General features: G+C 39.5%; 1 protein-coding gene across 1 annotated transcript in view; it reads right to left on the minus strand.

Annotated features, from left to right (window-relative positions):
- Positions 1–647: 647 nt before the first annotated feature.
- SMCO2 (single-pass membrane protein with coiled-coil domains 2) overlaps positions 648–23,161 on the minus strand; it is a 26,364-nt gene continuing 3,850 nt past the window's right edge. The window contains exons 3-6 of the mRNA XM_011947000.1: positions 22,503–22,630; positions 6,699–6,786; positions 3,900–4,051; positions 648–908 (exon numbers count right to left, since the gene is read on the minus strand). Of these exons, the coding sequence (XP_011802390.1) occupies positions 710–908; positions 3,900–4,051; positions 6,699–6,786; positions 22,503–22,630 (567 nt within the window). The 3' untranslated portion in view covers positions 648–709. The remainder of the gene's footprint in view (positions 909–3,899; positions 4,052–6,698; positions 6,787–22,502; positions 22,631–23,161) is intronic.

A 23,161-nucleotide genomic window follows, 5' to 3' on the forward strand; every position in this document is an offset into this window, starting at 1 on the left:
TGATTGTAAGCAGCAGAACCAGTCTGGCTAATTTAAGTAGAAAAAGATATGGCGTGGTTTACAAAATCGAAGTTCCAATCATTTCCTTCTTTTGTGTGATTCTTCTTAAAATTCTCACTTATAGAGAGTGTCTAATGCAACCTATTTCCAGTTCTTATTAATAAGAAGACAGGGGACACTAACTGAAAGACCGCCTATAATTAGGCCCGCTGGGGATAGTTCCTTCAAAGCAAACTTTGGGTGCTATTATCAAAAGTAGAAATAAATGTTAAGGAGAAAATCCAAGAAATGCCAACTGTCTCCAAAATAGGGCTCCAATTCAATTGAAGTAAAATTGGATACAGTGGAGGGGAAAGAATTTTATGCTTTCTTTTTTGAGACATCAGAGGTCAAAATGGAGAAGATAACCACGGGAGATACTTTGTCGTCTCAATGTACCCCATGTTGGGGGAGAAGGAAGGCTAGTAGTTTGAAGAAAATGTTTTCAACAAACTGTGGAATGATTCAAGAAGGCATTGTGACTCATAAGGGTAAAGATAAGCTGTTTTCATTTTTCTCCCAGGATCAATCAACTTCTGTGTAATTACAATGTTCTTTACAAAAACCTTGTACAGTATTTTTTGAAAAATAAGTTAGCCACCACAATACAGGAACAGCCACAATCTTTACTGGGGAGAAAGCCAGTAGGGTGACAGTAACTTCTGTATCTTTAGCAGTGTAACAAGGCTTCCACTTCCGAATTCAAGAAAGGCTCTATCATCTCCCATAGGTCCCATGTGGTGCGGGACCCAAACATTCTCAGAAGCACCCTTTCAAAGAGAAATGTGGCACCAAAAAATAGTATGTAACACAAAACTCCAGTGACGGGGAGGGCATAAAACATGATGAAATTCCTCAGTGCACATTTCCTACAAAGAGAGAAAACATCTGTGTTAACCAAATTCTGAAAATAATCACATTAATAGGCTCCTGGCACCTCCACCCAGGTAGCTCTAAAACTTCAACTAAGTCATTTTCCCTTGACTTCAGTTTACATTTGTAAAAGCAGCAGCTTGGAATGGAGGAGCACTTACTTATGTCCATGCTAGGTCTGGCATTGGAAGTTCAAGATCCTATAGCCATGAAACAATAAAACCCCTGGATATCGTGGGGTTCTTTCATTTGAAATGTCTTTCTCACATCCTAGCAGGTTATTGCAATCTTTACCTCACTCATGAGGTATACGATGTCTCTTTTTGAGCAGATAAAGGCACAGGCAGTTAGATTATCCACAGGACACAAAGTATAATGTGATAAAGGGAATTCAGAGCTCTTTTTGTCCTGGCACCAGACTTTTATTTGTAAAGTAATAGAAGCTTTTTAAAATCCTTGAGGACCCCTCCTTCTGGGTTACACCTATGACATATTTTATTTATATGATTCTAAGTCCTTCCATTATTATTTTGTAGTTATAAATGTAATATATGATTAGGGTAGAAAATCTAGAAGAACACAAAGAAGAAATGTCATAGATAATTCAATGACCTGAGATAATTACCATCTATAATACATCAGAAGAGAAAATCTAGAGCATAAAGCTAGCCATGGATCGATTTTGTGACCTAACTCAGTGGTTTTATAAACCAGAGCCAAGTTTCTTGCTATTATACCCACTGGCTATCACTTGGCAGTTACACACATAATTGCTTTCACTTCACACGTTTATTAAAGAGCCGATATTCTTAAGATGCTGTATTAGGAAGGGCTTAGAGAGCTGATAACAGGAAGCAGATATGTCCTGCCTTCAAGGAGCACCAAAGGCAGATTTGTTCTTTCTTATGAAAAGGAAAACAACTCACTACAAAGGCATACCTAGTAAATAAACACTGTTCTTCCTAAATTAAAAAACCAGTCATCTTTGGAAATACTAAACTATGGCCTCTTCAAAGAAACACATTTTGACATTAAGTTTTTGGAAAGTAAAACAAATTTTCTAAAGCAAAGATAATTTGGAAAACAGAGAAATGAAGAAACTATAATCTCATCACCCAAATATAACCAGATATATTTTTTTATCTTTTTTCCTTTCTTCCATTTATTCTTTCATTCTTTTTATTTTGTCTTAGTTTTTAGTTTAATTTTTTCCTTATGTTTAGAGTCTACTCATCTAGTTTTTTCTGTCCTACAGTAAATACTCTTGGTACAGTCAAATTTGTATTTATTTCTGGACACTAATGAATCATTTGATTATTTACAAATCAATACATTTTTTAAAAATTTAAATTTTGTATTACTAAGCATGATATTTATTTTAAAAGGTCCAGACATTTTTCTTTGGAAAAAAATCATAGGTAACTAAATTAAAATAAGGTTTTTCATATCACCTGTACAGAACCAAAAAAATGTGTCACTAATAATTTTATTTATTTTAGACATCTTTAGTAAAGAAAAAATATTCTTTTAACTTTTGAATACTATTTATTTAATTTTCAAACCTTGCTATGTGTAAAACCTTTGATCTTTTCCAATATTTCCACATTATTTATGGTCAGTACATAGGAGATGACCATAAAGAGAACTGAAGGACTGGGGACATTATCAATAAAAGGCCACCTTATGAAGCTAAAACCAACAAAAATCGATTCATAATGATTGAATTAATCCATAAGGCAAAATTCCTCAAAATGTTAGTGTACAAATATGCTGTAGTTAAACCAACATGTTTCCAGTTCTCTAACAAGAGATTGGGCAAAATTTTGGGCAATCTTAACTAGAATGTAATCATGTGAGAAAAAGATGAGCAATTCAACCTGATTATAATCCTCCCATATAACACAATAAAGCAATAAGTGAAAGGCATTCACCTATTTACTTATTTGTCTGGTTGGTTGGTTCTGAGTTATTAGTCACATACTATAAAATTCACCCTATACATTGTACAATCTAGAGGCTTTTGGTTTATTCACAAGGCTGTGCAGCCATCACCACTATCTAATTCCAGGAAATTCTAAATATAGAATTACCGCAAAAAGAAACCCCATTCCCTGGAGCAGTCACCACCTCGCTATTCCTCAACACTCTGTGCCTGGCAACCATGAATCTACTTTGAATCTATATGGATTTTCCTACTTTGAACATGCATATAAATGGAATCATTTGGATATCCCTCTGTGCCTGGCTGTCTTTCACTGAGCATAATGTTTTCTAAGATCATGTTGTGGTATGTATCAGTACATCATTCTTTTTTGCAGCTGAATAATACTTCGTTGTGTGGCTACACTGTATTTTGTTTCTCCATTCATCAATTAACGGACATTTGGATTGTTTCTACTTTTTGGCTATTAAGAATAATGCTGCCATGAACATTTGTGTACAGGTTTTTGTGTGGACATACATCTTCAATTCTTTTGAGTATACACTCAAGAGTAGAATTGTGGAATCATATGGTAATTCTATATTTAACTGTTTTAGAAACTGCCAAATTGTTTTCAAAAGTGGTTGCACCATTTCACAATCACACCAGTGATATACGAGGGTTCCAATTTCTCCACATCCTCTCCAATGCTAGTTATTGTCTGTCTTTTTTACTGTAGTCATCTTACTGGATGTTAAGTGGTATCCCACTGTGGTTCATTGTGGTTTTGATTTACGTTTTTTTAATGACCAATGATGCTGAACATCTTTTCATGTGCTTGTTGACCATTTGTGTGTCTTCTTTGAAGAAATGTGTATCCAAGTCATTTGCCTGTTTTTCAAACTGGGTTGTTTATCTTTTTGTTGTTGAGTTGTAAGAGTTATTTTTTTTTTTCACAATTGGCAAACATTCTTGTGTTCATATCATGGTTATAAAAAAAAAAAGCAAACAATGCTAGTGACCACTGTAGTAAAAACATACACTGTTCCAACCTAAGCAGGCTTACAGCCTTTGGACAGGTTTTAGTCCTGGGATATTGAACCCCTTGGCCATGACAGCATCTACTGCTTCACACAGCAGCATACACCACATGTTCACCTTAAATACCTCTCCAGTCTTGTCAATCTTTCTCCACACAATAACAGCTATCATAGAACTCTGTGAAAGTAGTTGACTGCTCATATATAGAACCACAAGAGTGTGCAGAAGTAAGTCATCTAAAATTTTTTGCAGTATCTCAGGGAGCCATAAAATGCACTGGCCTAGTTTCCATTCCTTCTCATGGTGCAAAATAATCTTGGTCAGTCAAGCAGCTTTTTAGAGTATCTGTTCATCGATAGTGGCCAGATTCTAGTGAAACCATGCAAAAAGTAAGCAGCTGTATTTCCTCTATCATCTAGCATTTTGTCAAATGAGAAGATATTGTCACTCAACCAGTTATGGGAAAGTTCAGTTTACTTGATATAGCCATAAGCAACAGATGTCTAAGCAGCCTTCAATTCCTCTGCAGTTAAGATCTTGTCTCTTACTTTTTCTTTCAATTTGTTCATGGATCACTTTAGTCCTTATTCCAGGTCTATGAGATGAACTCTTTCATCTGAACTATATCAAACTTCTTGTCTTCCCCTAGCAACACATCAAATCCAGCATAGGAGACTTGAGTTACTTTAGGGTCATACCAACCAATCTTTTGAGCAGCAGCAAATATTTTTTGGAAGTGCAGAGATTGTCCACTGTTCACCCAGAGATAACCACATCTGCCATATCTGCTTTTTCCTCAAACAGTTTTTCTTAAGAGCAGCCAGATCAGATGCATCATAGTTATAACCGCCATCTGAATTTTTTTTTTTTTTTTTGAGACCAGGTCTCACTCTGTTGCCCAAGCTGGAGTGCAGTGGCACGATCTCGAGGCTCACCACAGCCTCGACTTCCCTGGGCTCAGGTGATAATCCCACCTCAGCTGCCCCAGTAGGTAAAAGTACAGGCACACGTCACTGATTTTTTTTTTTTTTTGTAGATACAAGTTTTCACCATGCTTCCCAGGCTGGTCTCAAACTCCTGGGGCTCAAGTGATCCACCTGCTGTGACAATCACCTTTTATGTGGTATCCTAGTTTATTTACAGAGTAAACATCTTCATACAGCCTTTATCAAAGATAACTGGGACAAGGTCAGTCTCTGAACGAAAGTCCAGAAATTCACATAGAGATTTTAGAAAGTTTCATGGCTTGAGCAATATTAGGCCAAATAACACCCAAAGGCCACCTCAAAGCCTTTTCTGTAGCTTGAAGTTCTTTTTAATGTGTATACAAAATGGTGTATCCCCAGCACAGAGAATTTCCATATATGTGTGTGATGCTTTCCTCTTGCATATTATTCCAAGCTCCTCCCTTTAAAAAAATCTCATTTTCATTTATGTGTGTGTTTCTCTTTCTCCTCAGTCTTTTGATACTCCTCCCTCCCTCCCCTCACCTGCTACTGAAATCTACATTTTTGTAATACAGCTGGATTTTGGAGGAAATTCTTTAAAGCAGAATATTTCTGGGCCTTTGTCCTCTTCCCTTTTTTATAGTTTGCAATTTCCAAAGCCCAAAGATAGTAAAAAGAAACCTCTTTCAACTCAAGCAAAATAAGATTGTGACTCAAAATGTTGGACTATATCAGTTAAAAGTAATTTTTCTCCCAGGAAATAGATCTGCACTGATCTGTGAGTGACTTTTAATATGTAAGAGGTACAAATAAATAATACCTTCCTTTAATAAAAGAGACTTTTCTCCTTTACTGCTTCCAAAATCTATTCAATTTAAACTCTTGGGCTTGAGTTAAAATTGAAGCTGGCAATTTCAGTTAAAAGAGGTTGTTAGACACAGACTTTTTTCTTTTTCAGGGGCCTTTCTTCAAAGCAGAAAAACTATCAGCCAGGACTCTGAAATCTAACTTGTGTCACAAGTTGATCTCTACCTTTCAGCTCTAATATTCTATTACTAATAAGAAAATGGAACATTAGGCTGGGTGCGGTGGCTCACGCCTGTAATCCCAGCACTTTGGGAGGCTGAGGTGGGCAGATTCCTTGAGACCAGGAGTTCGAGATCAGCCTGGCCAACATGATGAAACCCCATCTCTACTAAAATCACAAAAATTAGCTGGACATGGTGACACATGCCCATAATCCCAGCTACTCAGGAGGCTGAGGCGTGAGAATTGCTTGAACCTGGGAGACAGAGATTGCAATGAGCCGAGATGGTTCCATGGCACACCAGCCTGGGCAATAGAGTGAGACTCTGTCTCAAGAAAAAAAGAAAGAAAATGGAAAATTAAACCTTTATTTGAGAAGAGTCTTTAAGAAATGTGAGGAGACACAACGTCAGGAAAACTTCGGAGATTGTGAAAACCAACACAAGAGCTCTTCATAGAGCATCCAAGACAAACACAGGTAGATTCCTTGCACTCTAAGGATGCAGTTCTTGACAAATCTTTATTTCCTGGATGTATTCTCTGTGCTGTTAGGTGCTGACATACAAAGATTAAGAAAATCAAATCTCCATTAAGGCACCCATCTTAAGGTGGCATCAAGGTAGAGTTTCTTGGTAACTGAGTTTCTAGGTAAAGTAGAAAAGTCTAGGCTTTTTGTGTCATCAGAGAAAAGTGGTGTTACTCAGGAAAAGGGTGCTCAGAAGTGACTAGCAGAGAGCACTCCTGCTTATGAGTCTTACTTCTTGTTATTGCCTATTAACAATAGAAGGGTGGTAGGGGAAGAAGTGACAGAAATCCCCAGCCTCTCAGTCTTTGCCACATCTCTAGCTTACCTCAGTGTTTGTCCCTTGATCAAGGTCAAGGCCCCGGTCCTCCAGCTTTTCAATTTGACCCTTCAGGGTCAGCATGTCTTTTAATAAGCTGCAAACAGACCAAGAGACTAAGTCCTGCAGATTAAGAAAAGCCACCCAAGACAGGAGGTAATTTTGATCTTTCAAAAATGCAATACCATTCCCATATAAAAGGATGCTTGGGTAATGCTTGTATTGCAATGGGAAGTAAATGAAATTCAAAAAAGTAAAAAGTACTCTAAGTAATCTAGGTAATATTAAAGAGATATGAGGCTTAACTGGACATAGGAGCTGAAAATTAAAAGAATTAAAATGTAAGTTTATAAAATTTCTAGAAAAAAAACCCAGAAAATTTGGGGGACATAAGATTAGGAAAAGAGTTCTTGGGCTTAACATCAATTGTATAATCTGTAAGAAGGAAAATCGATAATTGAACCTCATCAAAATTAAGACATTTAATTTGGCCAAAGACCCTGTTAAATGGATGAAAAGACAAACTACACAGTGGGAAAAATATTTGCTTAGCACATATCTGGCAAAGGCCTTGTATCTAGACTATATAAAAATCTCAAAAAAAACTCAACATTAAAAAAAAACCTATCCAATTAGAAAATAAGCAAAAGGCGTGGATAGAAATTTCACCAAGAGGCTATATAGATAGCAAATAAACACACAAAAGGATGGTCAACACTCATTACCCATTACAGAAATGCAAACTAGTACTACAATGATATAGCACTACATACTTATCACAATGGCAAAAAGAAAAAGGAAGAATAGTGATAACACCGAATGCTAGTGAGGATGTGGAGAAACTAGACCACTCATAAATTGGTGGTGGAAATACAAAAGGTTTCAGCCACTCTGGAAAATTGTTTGGCAGTTCCTGTCAAAACTTAAAACTGGGCCGGGCGCGGTGGCTGAAGCCTGTAATCCCAGCACTTTGGGAGGCCGAGACGGGTGGATCACGAGGTCAGGAGATCGAGACCATCCTGGCTAACACAGTGAAACCCCGTCTCTACTAAAAAATACAAAAAACTAGCCGGGCGAGGTGGCAGGCGTCTGTAGTCCTAGCTACCCGGGAGGCTGAGGCAGGGGAATGGCGGGAACCCGGGAGGCAGAGCTTGCAGTGAACTGAGATCTGGCCACTGCACTCCAGCCTGGGGGACAGAGCGAGACTCCGTCTCAAAAGAATAAAAAAAAAAAAAAAAAAAAACCTTAAAACTGACTTACCATATGTCCCAGCAATTTCATCCTTGGGTAATTATCCCAGAGAAATGAAGATTTATTTCCCATAGTACATGTATGTTCAAAGTAGCTTTATTCTTAATAGCCCCAAACTGGAAATTACACATTTGTCCTTTAGTGGATGAATGGTTAAACACACTGCATAGACTCATATCATGGTAGACTACTCAGCAATGAAAAGGAAGGAAAGATCAATACATGCGACAATTTGGATAAACCTCAAAAAAATTACGCTGAGTGAAAAAAAAAAAAGCCAATCTCAGAAGGACAAACTGCATGATTTCACTTATGTAGCATTCATGAAATAGCATAATTAAAGACATGTGGAACAGATTTGTGGTTGCCAGGGGTTAGGGATGGGTGGGAGGAAATGAGTGTATAAAGGGGTAACGTAAGTGTGTCTTATGCAATGATTCAGCTGAGGATCTGATTGTCATGGTTATGCAAGGCTACACATCTCATAAAATTGCATAGAACTATACACATATGGATGAGTGCATGTATAAATGGTGAAGTCTGAATAAGCTCTCTGGATTGTACCAATGTCAATTTTTTGGTTTCGATGGTATATTCAAGTTAGGCAATATGTTACCATTCAGGAACGCTGAAACTAAGGGTTCTTATATATATATGTTTGAAATCTCCTATGAATCTATAATTGTTTCAAAATAAAAAGTTAAAAATACAAATGGAAGCATAAGTAAAGAAGGTTGTAAAAGAAAAAAGGAGACTAGTTTCATATTCACCTTCTAGTTTTTGGTCTACAGGTCTCTGCAAACTGTAAAGCCCTCTGGCACAAATACTTTATAACATTAATTCAGAAGGTATTTGTTAAGCATTTACTGTGTGCCAGGTATTATGCTGAATGCTGGTGATTACCATAGAGAATAGTATAAGCAAGGTCTTAGCCCTTTTGGAGATATGCTGTAATGTGGGTTTGCAGGCAGATAAGGAAATCCATTAAAAATTAGAATGTTATTAATGTTTTGGGTACTTCCACTTTCAATCAACTTGGAGTAACAGGGATTGGATTTAGCCTCCCATTTTAAGCAATTTTAAACTTGAAAGGAATATATGAGACAATGGTTTTCAGACATTGAACAACAGACAGTGCAGGACACGGATCCCTCAGGTGGGAAACAAGTGAGATGGGCTCTATAGTTACTTCAGATTACTCCTGGAAAGAGTTTCTGGACTTCAAGTCAGAGAAAGGGGATGCAGGAGAAGGCTGGTGGTCTCCATGAGCTGAGAAGATGAAGTTAGAAGCTCAGGGAGACCACAGGGATTAGATTTGCCCAGCAGAGTGCCAAAGAGGAGAGAGCTGCACAGAGAAAAAGCTCCAGAGATCTTCCCACTTGAGAAAGCCCCACTTGGGCCTTCAGCTGAGGCACTGATTAGCACACAGGTGTGATAAAACTACTTGAAATGGGAGGGAAATCAGAGCAGACTGAAGTGGGCAGAACAATCTCTAAAGATCAAGCAGTGCTGAGAATAATCGCCAGAGTGGAAAACTCTCATAATACACAAGCCATCAGATAGACTACTCAGAAGGTATTATTTCAATAGTGGAGCCATATTAGTCCTCAACTAAAGGCTGCATTGGTCCTGCCCTACAACAATTAAAAGCAAGCCTCCAAAGGGTCAAACCACTTCTAAGTAACTTAACTGTGTTCCAGAACAAAGCTCAGAATTTAAGTGTACACACAAGTGTCTCCAGAATACTCAAAACCAAATGAGGTACAATTGACAATGTCTGGCATTCAATGAAGAATTACTAGGCATGCAAAGAAGCAGGAAGCAATGGTCTATATGCTTATAAAAGATTGGGTGTAGTGGCTCACACCTGTAATCCCAGCACTTTGGGAGGCTGAGGTTGGGGAATCACCCGAGGTCAGGAGTTCGAGACCAGCCTGGCCAACATGGTGAAACCCCATCTCTACTAAAAATACTAAAAAAATTGGCCAGGTATGGTGGCACGTGCCTACAATCTCAGCTACTTGGGAAGCCAAGAATTGCTTGAACCCAGGAAGCAGAGGTTGCAGTGAGCCAAGATCACGTCACTGCACTCCAGCCTGGGCGATAGAGCAAGACTCTGTCTCAAAAATAAATAAATAAATAAATAAATAAATAAAAAAAAATAAAACTTAAAAAAATAAATAGAGGCAGTATTAGAAATGATCAGATGATAGAATTAGTAGATAAAGTTATTTTAAAAGTTATTATACCTATATTTTATTGTTCAAGAAGGTAGAGAAAACATGAGTACATTTAGGAGAGATATGAAAAATAGAAAAAAGACCCAGATCAAACTTCTACAGACACAAACTACAATGTCTGAGATGAAAAATACACTCAAAAGGATTAAGATTAATGTTATATCAGATACCGCAGAACCAAAACATTAGTGAATTTTAAGATATAGTGATAGCAAGTCTTTGAAATGAAACACAAGAAGAAAAGAGTTAAAGAAAAAAAGCCCAGAACATCACTGAGTTATGGGTTATGAGACAACCTAATGTGGCCTAAAACACATGGAATTAAAACCCTTGATGGTGAGAAGAGGGAACAGAAAAAATATTTAAAGAAATAATGGCTCAAATTTTCCAAATTTAAACTACAAACTTGCAGAGCCATAAGGCACAACGTACTTTAACAAGAGAAAAATTAAGAAAACTACATAAAGGTTGATCATACAAAAATGATAAAAAACTATATATATATATATATATATATATATATAGAGAGAGAGAGAGAGAGAGAGAGAGAGAGAGAGAGACAGTCTTGCTCTGTCGCCAGGCTGGAGTGCAATGGTGCGATCTTGGCTCACTGCAACCTCCACCTCCTGGATTCAAGCAATTCTCCTGCCTCAGCCTCCCGAGTAGCTGGGACTACAGGCACATGCTATCACGCCCAGCTAATTTTTGTATTTTTAGTAGAGATGGGGTTTTACCATGTTGGCCAGATTTTTTAAAAAATTTGAAAACAGCTGGGAATAGGGCAAGGAAAATTTTATTTGTAGAAAAATACAGAAGAATGACAGCCAACTTCTTGTCAGGCACAACGCAAACCAGATTTCAACAGCATCTTTAAAGTACTGGGAAAAAACTGTCAGTATATAATTATATACTCTGCAAAACTATCTTTACAAAATGAAGGCTTTTTTTTCAGACATAAAAAGCTAAAAGAACACATCCCCAGTAGAATTGAATCACAGAAAATAGTTTTGGGTTTCTGTTTTTTGTTTTTGAGATGGAGTCTTGCACTGTCGCCCGGGCTGGAGTGCAGTGGAGCGATCTTGGCTCACTGCAACCTCTGCCTCCTGGGTTCAAGCAATCTTCCTGCCTCAACCTCCTGACTTGTGGGGATTACGGGCGCCCAGCTAATTTTTGTATATTTAGTAGACACGGGGTTTCACCATGTTGGCCAGATGGTCTCAAACTCCTGACCTCAGGTGATCCGCCCACCTGGACTTCCCAAACTGCTGGGATTACTGGTGTGAGCCACCATGCCTGGCTACAAAAAATAGTTTTAAAAAGCCCTTCAACAAAAGGAAAATGATGCCAGATAGAGACTGTATTCGTACAAATGAATGAAGAGCACTGGTAATAGTAAATATGTGTGTAAATATAAACAATTTTTTGTTACTTTAAAAAATCACCTTAAACAACAGTTAATTGTTTAAAGCAAAAAAACAAAACACAACAAAAACCCCTGACATATCGTGGGCTTATATTCAATCACAGAAGTAAGATGTCTGCCAACAGTAGTGCAAAGGCTGGGAGAACAGACATACAAGTACAGCATATGTAAGAGGTAAAATATTACTTGAAGGCAGATAGCGATAGTTTAAGAATCATTCTATTTAAGCCAAATTAACTATTTTTAAAAAACGATGAAAAAGGATGGGCACAGTGGCTCACGCCTATAATCTCACCACTTTAGGAGGCTCATGTAGGAGGATTGCTTGAGGCCAGGAGTTGGAGACCAGCCCGGGCAACACAGCGAGACCTTGTTTTTACCTACACACAAGTTTTAAAAATTAGCTGGGCATGGTGGTACACACCTGTGGTCCCAGCTACTCAGGAAGTTTTAGGTGGGAGGACCACTTGAGCCAAGGAGTTCAAAGCTGCGGAGAACTATGATCACACCACTGCACGCTAGCCTGGGTGACAGAGCAAAACTGTCTCGAAAAAGAAAAAAACAAAATAAAGAAAAGGATGAAGAAATCATTTATAATGATAAAGGGATCAGTTCTTCAAAAAGACATAATAGTCCTAACATTCATGCAACTAAAACCAGAGCCTCAAAGTACATGAAGCAAAAACTGATAGATCTGCAAGCAGAAATAGACATATCTACAGTTATAGTTGGAGATTTCAGCACTCCTCTATTGATCATCTATAGAAGTAGAGAGAAAATCCATAAGTACATGGAAGATCTGATAACACTATCAACCAACCTGACCTGACTGATATTTGTAGACTACTCTACTCACACAATAGTAGAATACACATTCTACTATTGTATTGCACACATTTCATTTACCAAGATAGACCATATTCTGAGCCATAGAACAAGTCTCAATAAATTTAGAAGGAGTTGGCTGGGCACAGTGGTTAACACCAGTAATCCCAGCACTTTGGGAGGCCAAGAAGGGAGGACTGCTTGAGGCCAGAAGCCCAAGACTAGCCTGGGCAACATGGTGAAACTTCGTCTCTACAAAAAATACAAAAATTAGCTGGGCCTGGTGGTGTGCACCTATAGTCCCAATTACCAGGGAGGCAGAGGTGGAAGGATTGCTTGAGCCTGGGAGGTTAGGCAGTGAGCTGTGATTGTGCCACTGCACTCCAGCCTGGGCAACAGAGCGAGACTTTGTCTCAAAAAAGAAAAAAATTAAAAGGAGTCAAATAACATAAAATTTGTTCTTTGGTCACGACGGACTTATCTGAGAAGTCAGTAAGAGAATGGTATCTGGAAGATCGCTACATACCTGGAAACTAAAATATACTTTAAATAATCCATGGGTTGGCCGGGCGCAGTGGCTCATGCCTGTAATCCAAGCACTTTGGGAGGCCAATGTGGGCAGATCATCTGAGGTTAGGAGTTCAAGACCAGCCTGGCCAACATGGCAGAACCCCGCCTCTACCAAAAATACAAAAATTAGCCAGGCACGGTGGCGAAAGCCTGTAATCCCAGCTGCTTGAGAGGCTGAGCAGGAGAAATGCTTGAACCCAGGAGGCGGAGACTGCAGTGAGCCAAGATCAGGCTATTGCACTCCAGCTTGGGCAACAGAGAAAGACTCCATCTTAAAATACAAAACATTAAAATATATTTACATATATAGAAATAATCCATAGGTCAAAGAAGACATCAAAAGGGACATTAGAATGTATTTTGAGCTGACTGAAAATGAAAACACAATATATAAAAATCAGTTTGATGCAGTGGAAACAGTGCTTAGAGCGAAGTGCAGAGCACTAACTGATTATTATAATAGAAAAAGACAAGAGATCTCAAATCAGTGACCCAAAGTTCACCTCATGAAATTAGAAAGAAGATAGCAACATAAGCCTAAAGTTAGCAGAAGAAAGGAAACATTTTTTTAAAAAGCAGAATCAAATGAAAAATTTCAAAAAACCAGAAAAACGATAGTATAAAACCCAATGAAATCAAAAGCTGGGTCTTTTAGAAAACCAAAAAATGTATAGATCTCTATCCAGACTGATACAACGAAAAGAAGAGAAGACACAAATATTCAATTTCAGGAATAAGTGAGGGGACATCAATACAGATGCTAAAGACATTATGTAACAAGGGAACGTTATGAATAACTTTATGTCAACATATTTGACAACTTTGATAAATTGAGCACATTGTTTGAAAGGTACGATCAACTTATTACCTTTAGCAATGTATGCTGAGTAGCCCTATTACATCTATTAAAGAAATTAATATATACAAAATAACATTCATAAATTAAATTTTTAATTAAAAACCTTACCACAAAGAAATTTCCAGGCAATACAGTTTCCCTGGTGAATTCAATCCCACATTTAAGGAAGAAATTATGCCACTTCTACACAAACTTAGCCAGAAAATCAAACAGGTGGGGGGAAAATCCTAGTGGTTTTCTATACGGCAAGTATTATTCTGATACTAAAACTAGACATTACAAGAAAAGAAAATTGTAGGGCAATACCCCTGCAGGAGGAGCTCTCCTTTAGAGGGAAAAGGTAAGAGATCCCCAGTGATCCACATTCAACTTCTGCAATCCTAGCCATAGGAGAGTTCCTCGGCCTTTGCAGGCCCTGAGACCAGTATAGGGAGCGGTCTGGAGTCCATGTGATGACTGTGTCAGAGAAAGAGTTTGCCAGGAGCCTTACACAGCCACTGAGACCAAAGCAGCTGCAGCACAGCACCATTTTGAGAGCCCAGCAGCCACCAGACTACCTCTTGCCTGGGGCCCAATAGCCCCTGCATCTCCACATCCCTGAAGCCCTGCTGACATCCCTCTACACGAACCCAGACAGCTGCAGTATCACAATGCCAACTGAACCCGGCATGTAGCCAGGTCCCCAGTACTCTAGCTCAAGCAGTGTATTACACCCAAGGAACAGGGTGTGCAGTGCACAAGGAAGGCTGCCCCAAGGACAAAGGGAGCCAAAGTTTGTGTTTCCCAGAGCCTGAGAGCCACCTGCCTGGAGTCTCTGCCACTGACAGTGTGTTAGTCTGTTCTTGCATTGCTATAAGGAAATACCTGAGACTAGGTAATTTATAAAGAAAGGTGGTCTATTTTGGCCCATGGTTCTGTAAGCTGTACAGGCATGGCACCAATATCTGCTTGGCTCCTGGTGAGGACATCAGGAAGCTTACAACCATGGTGGAAGACAAAAGGGAGCCAGCGTATCACATGGTGAGAGCAGGAGCAAGAGAGAGAGGGGAGAGGTGCCACATTCTTTTAAACGACCAGATCTCATCATGAGGATAGCACCAAGCCATTCATGAGGGATCTGCCCCATGACTTAAACACCTCCCACTAGGCCCACCTCCAACACAGGAGACCACATTTCAAAATGAGACTGGGTGGGGACAGACGTCCAAACCATATGGGTGCCAAGTTGACAAGGGGTTGACTTGTGATAGTTAATACTAGATGTCAACTTGACTGGACTGAAGGATGCTTAGATGGCTGGGAAGTCCACTCCACTAGCCACTACTGGCACCTGTGTCCGCCACCCAGGGGCCTGAGGGACCATTGTTCCTGGGTATGTCTGTGAGGGTGTTGCCAGAGGAGACTGACATTTGAGTCAGTGGACTGGGAGAGGAAGACCCACCCTTAGTGTGGGTGGACACCATCCACTTGGCTGCTAGAACAAGGCAGGTAGAAAAGGGGGAAGAAGTAGCTTGCTTGCTGAGTCTGCTCACTCTCTCTTCCTGTGCCATGCTGGACACTTGCTTCCTCTCCTTCTGCCCTTAGATCAGCCTCCAGGTTCTTTGGCCTTTGGACTGTGGAACTTGCACTAGTTGCTTTCCAGTGGCTCTTGGGCCTGCAGCCACAGACTAAGGGCTATGCTGTTGGCTTCCCTGGTTTTGAGGCTTTTGGACTTGGACTGAGCCATGCTTCTCTCTTTCTCCAGCTTCTCTCTTTCCCCAGCTTCCAGACAGCCTGTCGTGGTACTTCACCATGTGTATTAGTCTGTTCTCACGCTGCTAGTAAAGACATACATGAGACTGAGTAATTTACGAAGGAAAGACCTTTTAATGGACTCACAGTTCCACATGGCTGGGGAAGCCTCACAATCATGGTGGAAGATGAAGGAAGAACAAAGGGACATCTTACATGGTGGCAGGCAAGAGAGGGCTTGTGTAGGGGAACTCCCTTTTATAAAACCATCAGATCTCATGAGACTTATTCACTATCACAAGAACAGCACAGGAAATACCCACTCCCATGATTCAGTTACCTCCCACAGGGTCCCTCCCACAACACATGGGAATTATGGGAGCTACAATTCAAGATGAGATTTGGGCGGGGACACAGTCAAACCATATCACCGTGTCATCATATGAGCCAATTCTCCCTAATAAACTAATGCAACTATAGATATGGATATATCCTATTGGTGCTGTCCCTCTAGAGAACCCTGACAAATACAGACAGCAACCCTGGAACCTCCAGCAGCAGGGCTGCCTTGCAGCTGCACATACCTTCAGGGGGCCTGGGGACTGGCCCACCTGAGCACCATCCTGGGGCCAGATGACAGGTCCACCCACTAGCCACTACTGGCACCTGTACATACCACCCAGGGGCCTGAGGAGCAGCCTACCTCACCCACTGCTATCACTGTTGGCACCAGAGTACACTATCCAGGGGCCTAAGTATCAGCCAACCAGGCCTGCCTCTGCCAGCCCATGCACACCATCAGGGGACCTGATGACAGGCCCATCCCACTTACTAGCATCACTGCTAGTATTCCATTGCTGCACTGTCTAGGGGCCTGGGGACTGACTTGCTCCACCCACAGCCATTGACACCCACATACACTATCAAGGGGCCTGACAACAGTCCTGTTCAACCCACCCCCACTGCTGCCTAAGCATGCCATCCAGGAGCCTTGGTAATCAACTCACTCTGCCTGCCACTATTGTCAGCCATTCATGCCATCTGAGGGCCTGAGGACAGGTCCACCCTGCCACTATAACACTGGGGTCTTGTGCACATTATTGAGGAGTCTGAGGACAGGCCCGCCCCCCATGTTGCCAGCACCAGTGCCTGCCATATATCCTTTGGGAACCTCAGGATCAACCTGCCCTGCCTGTCATGGCTAGTGCCAACACTTGCCTTCTGTGGGCCTGAGGATGAGCCCTGCCCACTGCCACTGCCTATGTACAATGTTCAAGGGCCTGGTGATAGGCCTACCCTTCCTGCTGCCTGCACCTATGTGTGTTTCATGGGGGCTTAGGGACCAGCCTGCCCAGCCTACAGCTACCACCATCACTGGTATCTACCCATTCATGACTCTTAGGGGCCTAAGGACTGGCCCACCCAGCTCACTGCCATCACTGCTGGCACCCTGCACATGCTACCTGGGAATCCAAGGATTGGCTTGCTGCCACTATTGCCACAGTCAGTGCCACACACACTGCCCAGGGACATGAGGACCCACCTTCTCAGCCACTGCTGCCACTGCTGGCAATCAAGCAAGCTGCCTAGAAGCCAAAGATCTGACCCACCCAGACTCACCACCACTGGTGCACGCATATGCTGCATGGGGACCCAAGGATGGGCACTCCCACCCTGCTGCCACCACCACTGGCACTTGAGAACCAATCTGCCTAGGATAACTGTCCCCAATAAAGTTTGCCACAGCCTCCACAAATAAGCATGGCCTAAGCCACTGAGGAACTTACAGATACCACTGATGCTGATTACAACCAAAGAAATCATGTAGAGACTACACTAGTATGCCCAACCACCAATAATCAAAGCCAAAGCACCCTACCCAACTAATGCTATAAATACAGTTTTAGGAAAAACTAATCTTTCCCTATGAAAGCCAATGCATACAATTGGAAGATTTGACTATTGCACCAGATGTATAGATATCAATGTAAGAACCAAAGAAGCATGAAAAAGGAAGGAAACATGACATCTTCAAAGGAGTGTAGTAATTCTCCAGTAACATCCTAATGAAAAGGGAAACTATGAAATGCCTGAAAAAGAATTCAAAATATTTGTACTAAAGAAAGTCAGTGAGATATAAGAGAACACAGGTAAGCAATACAAAGAAGTCAAGAAAACAATTCATGATCTGAATCAAACAAATTCTGAGACTGAAGAATTCAATGAATGAAATAAAAGTACAAAAAAGAGCTTAAATAATAGACCAGATCAAGCAGAAGAAAATATTTCTAAACTTTAAAGACAGGTGTTTTGAAATAAACCAATCAGCCAAAAAAAAAAAAAAAAGAATAAAAAGGAAGGAAGAAAGCCCTACCTGACATATAGGACACCATAAGGAAACCAAATATTTAGATATTAGGAGTTCCAGAAGGAGAAGAAGTGGGCAAAGGCATTTAAAAAAAAAAAAAAAACAATTTAATGAAATAATAGCTAAAAACTTCCAAAGTCTTGCAAGAGATAGACATTCAAATACAGAAAACCTAAAGAACCCCAAATAGATTTGTATTTAAAAAGTCTTCTCCAAGGCTCATTACAGGCAAACTGTCAAAATCAAAGACAAAGAGAGAATTCTAAAAACAGCAAAAGAAAAGTGTCAAGTCACATATAAGGGAATCTCCATCATACTAACAGCAGGTTTCTCAGCAGAAACCTTACAGGAAAGGAGAGAATGGGATGATATATTCAAAGTGCTGAGAGAAAAAAAAACCTGACAGCCAAGAATACCATACCCAGCAAAACCATCCTTCAAAAAATGTAAGAGAAATAAAGTTGTTCCCAGGTCAGCAAAAACTGAGATAATTCATCACCACAAGAAATGCTTAAAGAAATCCTACATTTGGAAATGAAAGAACAAAATCTACAAATATGAAAACTCACAAAAGTATAAATTTCACAGATAGACTAGATATACAAATGAGAAAGAGAAAAAAGTCAAACATTACTACTACAGAAAACCATCAAACTGCAATTATAAACAATAAAAGAGAAAGAAATAAGGATATACAAAACAACCAGAAAACAATTAACAAAATGACAGGAATAAGTCCTTACTTATCAATAATAACTTTGAATATAAATGGATTAAATTACCCATTTACAAGATATAGAGTGGTTGGATGGATTTTTTAAATGACCCAACTATATGCTGCCTAAAAGAAACTCACTTCACTGTAAAGACACATTGAAGAAATTGAAAAAATATTTCACGCAAATAGAGATCAAAAGCAAGCAGGAGTATCTATACTTAGAATAGACTTTAAGTCAAAAACTATAAAAAGAGACAAAGGAGGATATTATATAATGATAAAAGGATCAATTTAACAAGGTGGTATAACAATTCTAAATATATATGCATCCAACACTGGAGCACCCAGATATATAAAGCAAACATTACTAGATCTAAAGGGAGAGACAGACTTCAATACAATAACAGTTGGGCACTTTAATGCCAGACTCACAGCATTGAACATAACATCTAGGCAAAAAATTAGCAAAGAAACATTGGATTTAAACTGCACTTTGGACTAAATGGATCTAACAGACATTTACAGAACATTTAATGTAACAGCTGCAGAATATACCTTCTTCTCATCAGCAAGTAGAACATTCTCTGGGATAGACCATATGTTAGGACACAATACAAGTCTTAACAAATTTTAAAACATTGAAATCATATCAAGTATCTTCTCAGATTACACTGGAATAAAACTAGAAATCAATACCAAGAGGAACTTTGGAAAACATAGAAATGTATGGAAATTAAACAACATGCTCCTGAATGACCACTGGGTCAAGGAAGAAATTAGGGAATAAATTAAAATTGCTTGAGACAAATGAAAACAAACAACCTACCACAATTTATCAGAGACATCAAAAGCCAGACAAAGAGGGAAGTTTACAGCAATAAACACCTACATCAAAAAAGTAGAAAGATTTCAAATAAACAATCCAACAGTGTACCTCAAGGAACTAGAAAAGGAGGAACCAACTAACCCATAAATAACAAATAACTGAGTAACCCCGTTTATAAAATGAGCAAAAGATAAACAGATACTTCACCCAAGAAGGTATACCTATGGCAAATAAGCACATGAAAAGATACTCGATATTACTAGTTATTAGTTAAATGCAAATTGCAAAGTATGGTGGTATGAGATACCACCATACACCTATAAATGGTTACAGTAAAAAAGAAGCTGATAATATCAAGGGCTAGTGAGGATGTAGAGCAACTGGAACTCTCATACACTGTTGGAAGACATGCAAAATGGCACAGCCTTTTTGAAACCATTCAGTGGTTTCTTACAAATATAAATAATACACTTACGATACAACCCAGCATTCCCATTCCTGATTGTTTACCCAAGGAGAATAAAAATGTATGCTCTCACAAAAACCTATACATAAATGTTTATGGAATCTTTATTTTTAGTTGCCCAAAATCTTACATGTTCTTCCATTTGTGAATGGATAAAATGTGGTATATTTATATAATGGAACACTATCTAGCAATTAAAAGAAAAAAAAAACTACTGATACATGCAATGGCATGGAAAACACTCAAATGCATTATTCCAAGAGAAAGAAGGTACACTCAAAGACTACATACTGTATGATTCCATTCATGTGACATTTTGGAAAAGGCAAAATAATGGGAATAGAGAACAGATTAGTGGTTGCTAGCAGCTTGGCCTGGGGAGCGCGGTTAACTGTAGTGGAGCATGAGGGATTTGCAGTGAGAAAAGTGTTCTGTATCTTCACTGTGGTGACTGCACAACTGTATGCATTTTTCAAAACTTGCAGAACTGTATGCTAAAAATATGATTTTACATATGTAATTATACCTTAATTTGTAAAATGTAATTTATGGTGTTGAATCAATAAAACCACAGAATCCTTTCTAAAAAGAATATTATAAATGCTTTGGAAGGAAAAAAAAGACCCATTTTGGACAAGATGGTCAAAAGAAGGCCTCTGTAAACAGAGTTCAAATGAAAGATGAGGAAACAGTTAGGAGAAGAGTAGCCCTGCGGTAGGAAACAGTTTGGAATGTGGTAGGAAAGTTCAGAAGGCCAGAGGTATTTATTTCGAAGAATAGCTTCCATTCATTAATAGTTTGTTATACACCAAGCCTTGTGTTAAGTTCTTTACATACAGAATTTTACTGACTCCCCACAATAAATCAGTGAAGCGGCTGTTATTAGTTCCCTTTTACAGAAGAAGAAAGTTGAGGCTTTAAAAAGGTTGGTTAATTTATCTCAAAAATGTCAGTATCAGGAAACAAACCTGGGTTTCTTTGCCTCCAAAGCTCATTCTCTTTATACCAGTGTCTAGATAAATAACAATTAATTTTATCCTTTTTGTTTAATCTTAAAATTTTTCACTTAAATTTAGAGACACGTTAGCAAATATACTTCACATTTTTTTCCATGACATGCTGGCTGACTTAGACAATACTGAATAACCCCTTAAGAATGACTGGAGACCTAAAGGCCTTCCAGGTCTTTGAGCCTTCCAGACTCAAAGAAACAATGTAGGACAGAGATCTTTGAGAGATGAGAGAACAAAGATTCAGATAACTTGGATTTAAGTTTTGAGATTTTGTGTCATTGGCTTCTAATCATAAGACTTCTTGTCCTAAAGACTTTATCATCTTAAGTCCAAAGTTTCTTAAGTTTTTAAAGCTACGAAACTTTCTGCTATTTTATGACCAACCCCAACACCCTACAATTACCTCTTCACTGTTTTCTGTTACATTTTTTTAAAATAATATTGTCAATTTTGTCCATTCTGTCTATGTAATCAACTCTAAGTTCTTTCACCTGGAGACTTATCTTTGCATTCCAGCAGTTTAGCTTGAGGAACATGCCCTTCAGGCACCTGCAGAAATGTTACCGTGATCAGTTTCAAAGCAGGAAATGGGAAACAACTCCCATAGCCTGAAATGCTCTTCCTTTGAATAGCAAGTTGATCTGTTTAGTCTTCCTTGTCACCAAAATGGGCCCGGTGGGCACACAGCCCTCAAGAAAATAAGTTTGGGTATTTATTTGAGATCCACTTTAGAAGATCTTTAAAGACTCGATAAAACAAAGCATATTTTACATTTAATAAAAAAGATATATTGCCGGGCACGGTGGCTCAAGCCTGTAATCCCAGCACTTTGGGAGGCCGAGACGGGCGGATCACAAGGTCAGGAGATCGAGACCATCCTGGCTAACATGGTGAAACCCCGTCTCCACTAAAAAATACAAAAAACTAGCCGGGCGAGGTGGCGGGCGCCTGTAGTCCCAGCTACTCGGGAGGCTAAGGCAGGAGAATGGCATGAACCCGGGAGGCGGAGCTTGCAGTGAGCTGCGATCCGGCCACTGCACTCCAGCCCGGGCGACAGAGCAAGACTCAGTCTCAAAAAAAAAAAAAAAAAGATATATTTTTAATTTCACTGTGTGGAATGAATGTTAAATATTGATATTAAGATAGTGGTTATATCATGGTGGGGGAGGAGAGGTATACAACAGGGAAAAGACCCACAAGGGCTTAACAACATACTCTTAATGATAATTATGGTTTTCCTATCTAGAAAATTATCTGAGAAGGTTTAAGTATATATTAATTTCAGGCCTCAAAGAAGAGTTTGCTCTTTCTTTTTTCCCATGCTCCGTCTATATCCCTAAAATGTCCTTACTCCACATTATTGCTAGATCATGTAGGTAGTTACCTACGCAAAGGAGTGCTTTATGGTTCAAGACATGTATGGATTTTAAATCTTCCAGATTTTCCCTAAGTTCTCTGCTTAAATTCCATTTTCCCCTCCACACATTATTAAATGCTCTGTCTTGCAATGTGTCAAGACTTACAATTCAAGGATGTTCTTCTTTGAAAACTGCAGAGATGTAGATGCTTGTGGGTACTCATCCACATCTGTTTCTTGCTCATCCTGTTTACTCAGGTCCTGGTCATGCTTAGCCTCCAGCTCCAACATACCCTGGTAAAGATGATGATGGAAGCAAAGCAGAACAAAAGGTTACTACAAGATGTGGTGGTTCTTCCAGCCCTACCTAATCCCCCTTCTCTGGGGTCAACCACATAGTCCTCTCTGAGACCGGAGCTTTCTGATGCATCTGTAAGCTAAGCAGTCATGTCCTTCTGCTCTGTCTACAGAGGAAGGCTGAGGCAGGGGCATGGAGAGAATCAGTGTATACATGGAGAGCTCTTTTCAGTCCTGATGAGTAATCGAATTCTTTCTGACCGTGGATTCCAAAACTCCACTCAAATTAGATGATTGTTCTGGTCTCTTAAAAAAATCAATGTCATAAAAAAGAAAAAGTGGCAGGACTATTCCATATTAAGAGTCTAAGGAGACATGAAAACCAAACATATTGCATAGATCTTTTTGGGATGCTGGTTTAAAAATATGGCTGTAGGCCGGGCGCGGTGGCTCAAGCCTGTAATCCCAGCACTTTGGGAGGCCGAAACGGGCGGATCACGAGGTCAGGAGATCGAGACCATCCTGGCT

Source organism: Colobus angolensis, unplaced genomic scaffold (genome assembly GCF_000951035.1).
Source record: "Colobus angolensis palliatus isolate OR3802 unplaced genomic scaffold, Cang.pa_1.0 Scaffold256, whole genome shotgun sequence".
In the NCBI taxonomy this organism is placed as follows: domain Eukaryota; kingdom Metazoa; phylum Chordata; class Mammalia; order Primates; family Cercopithecidae; genus Colobus; species Colobus angolensis.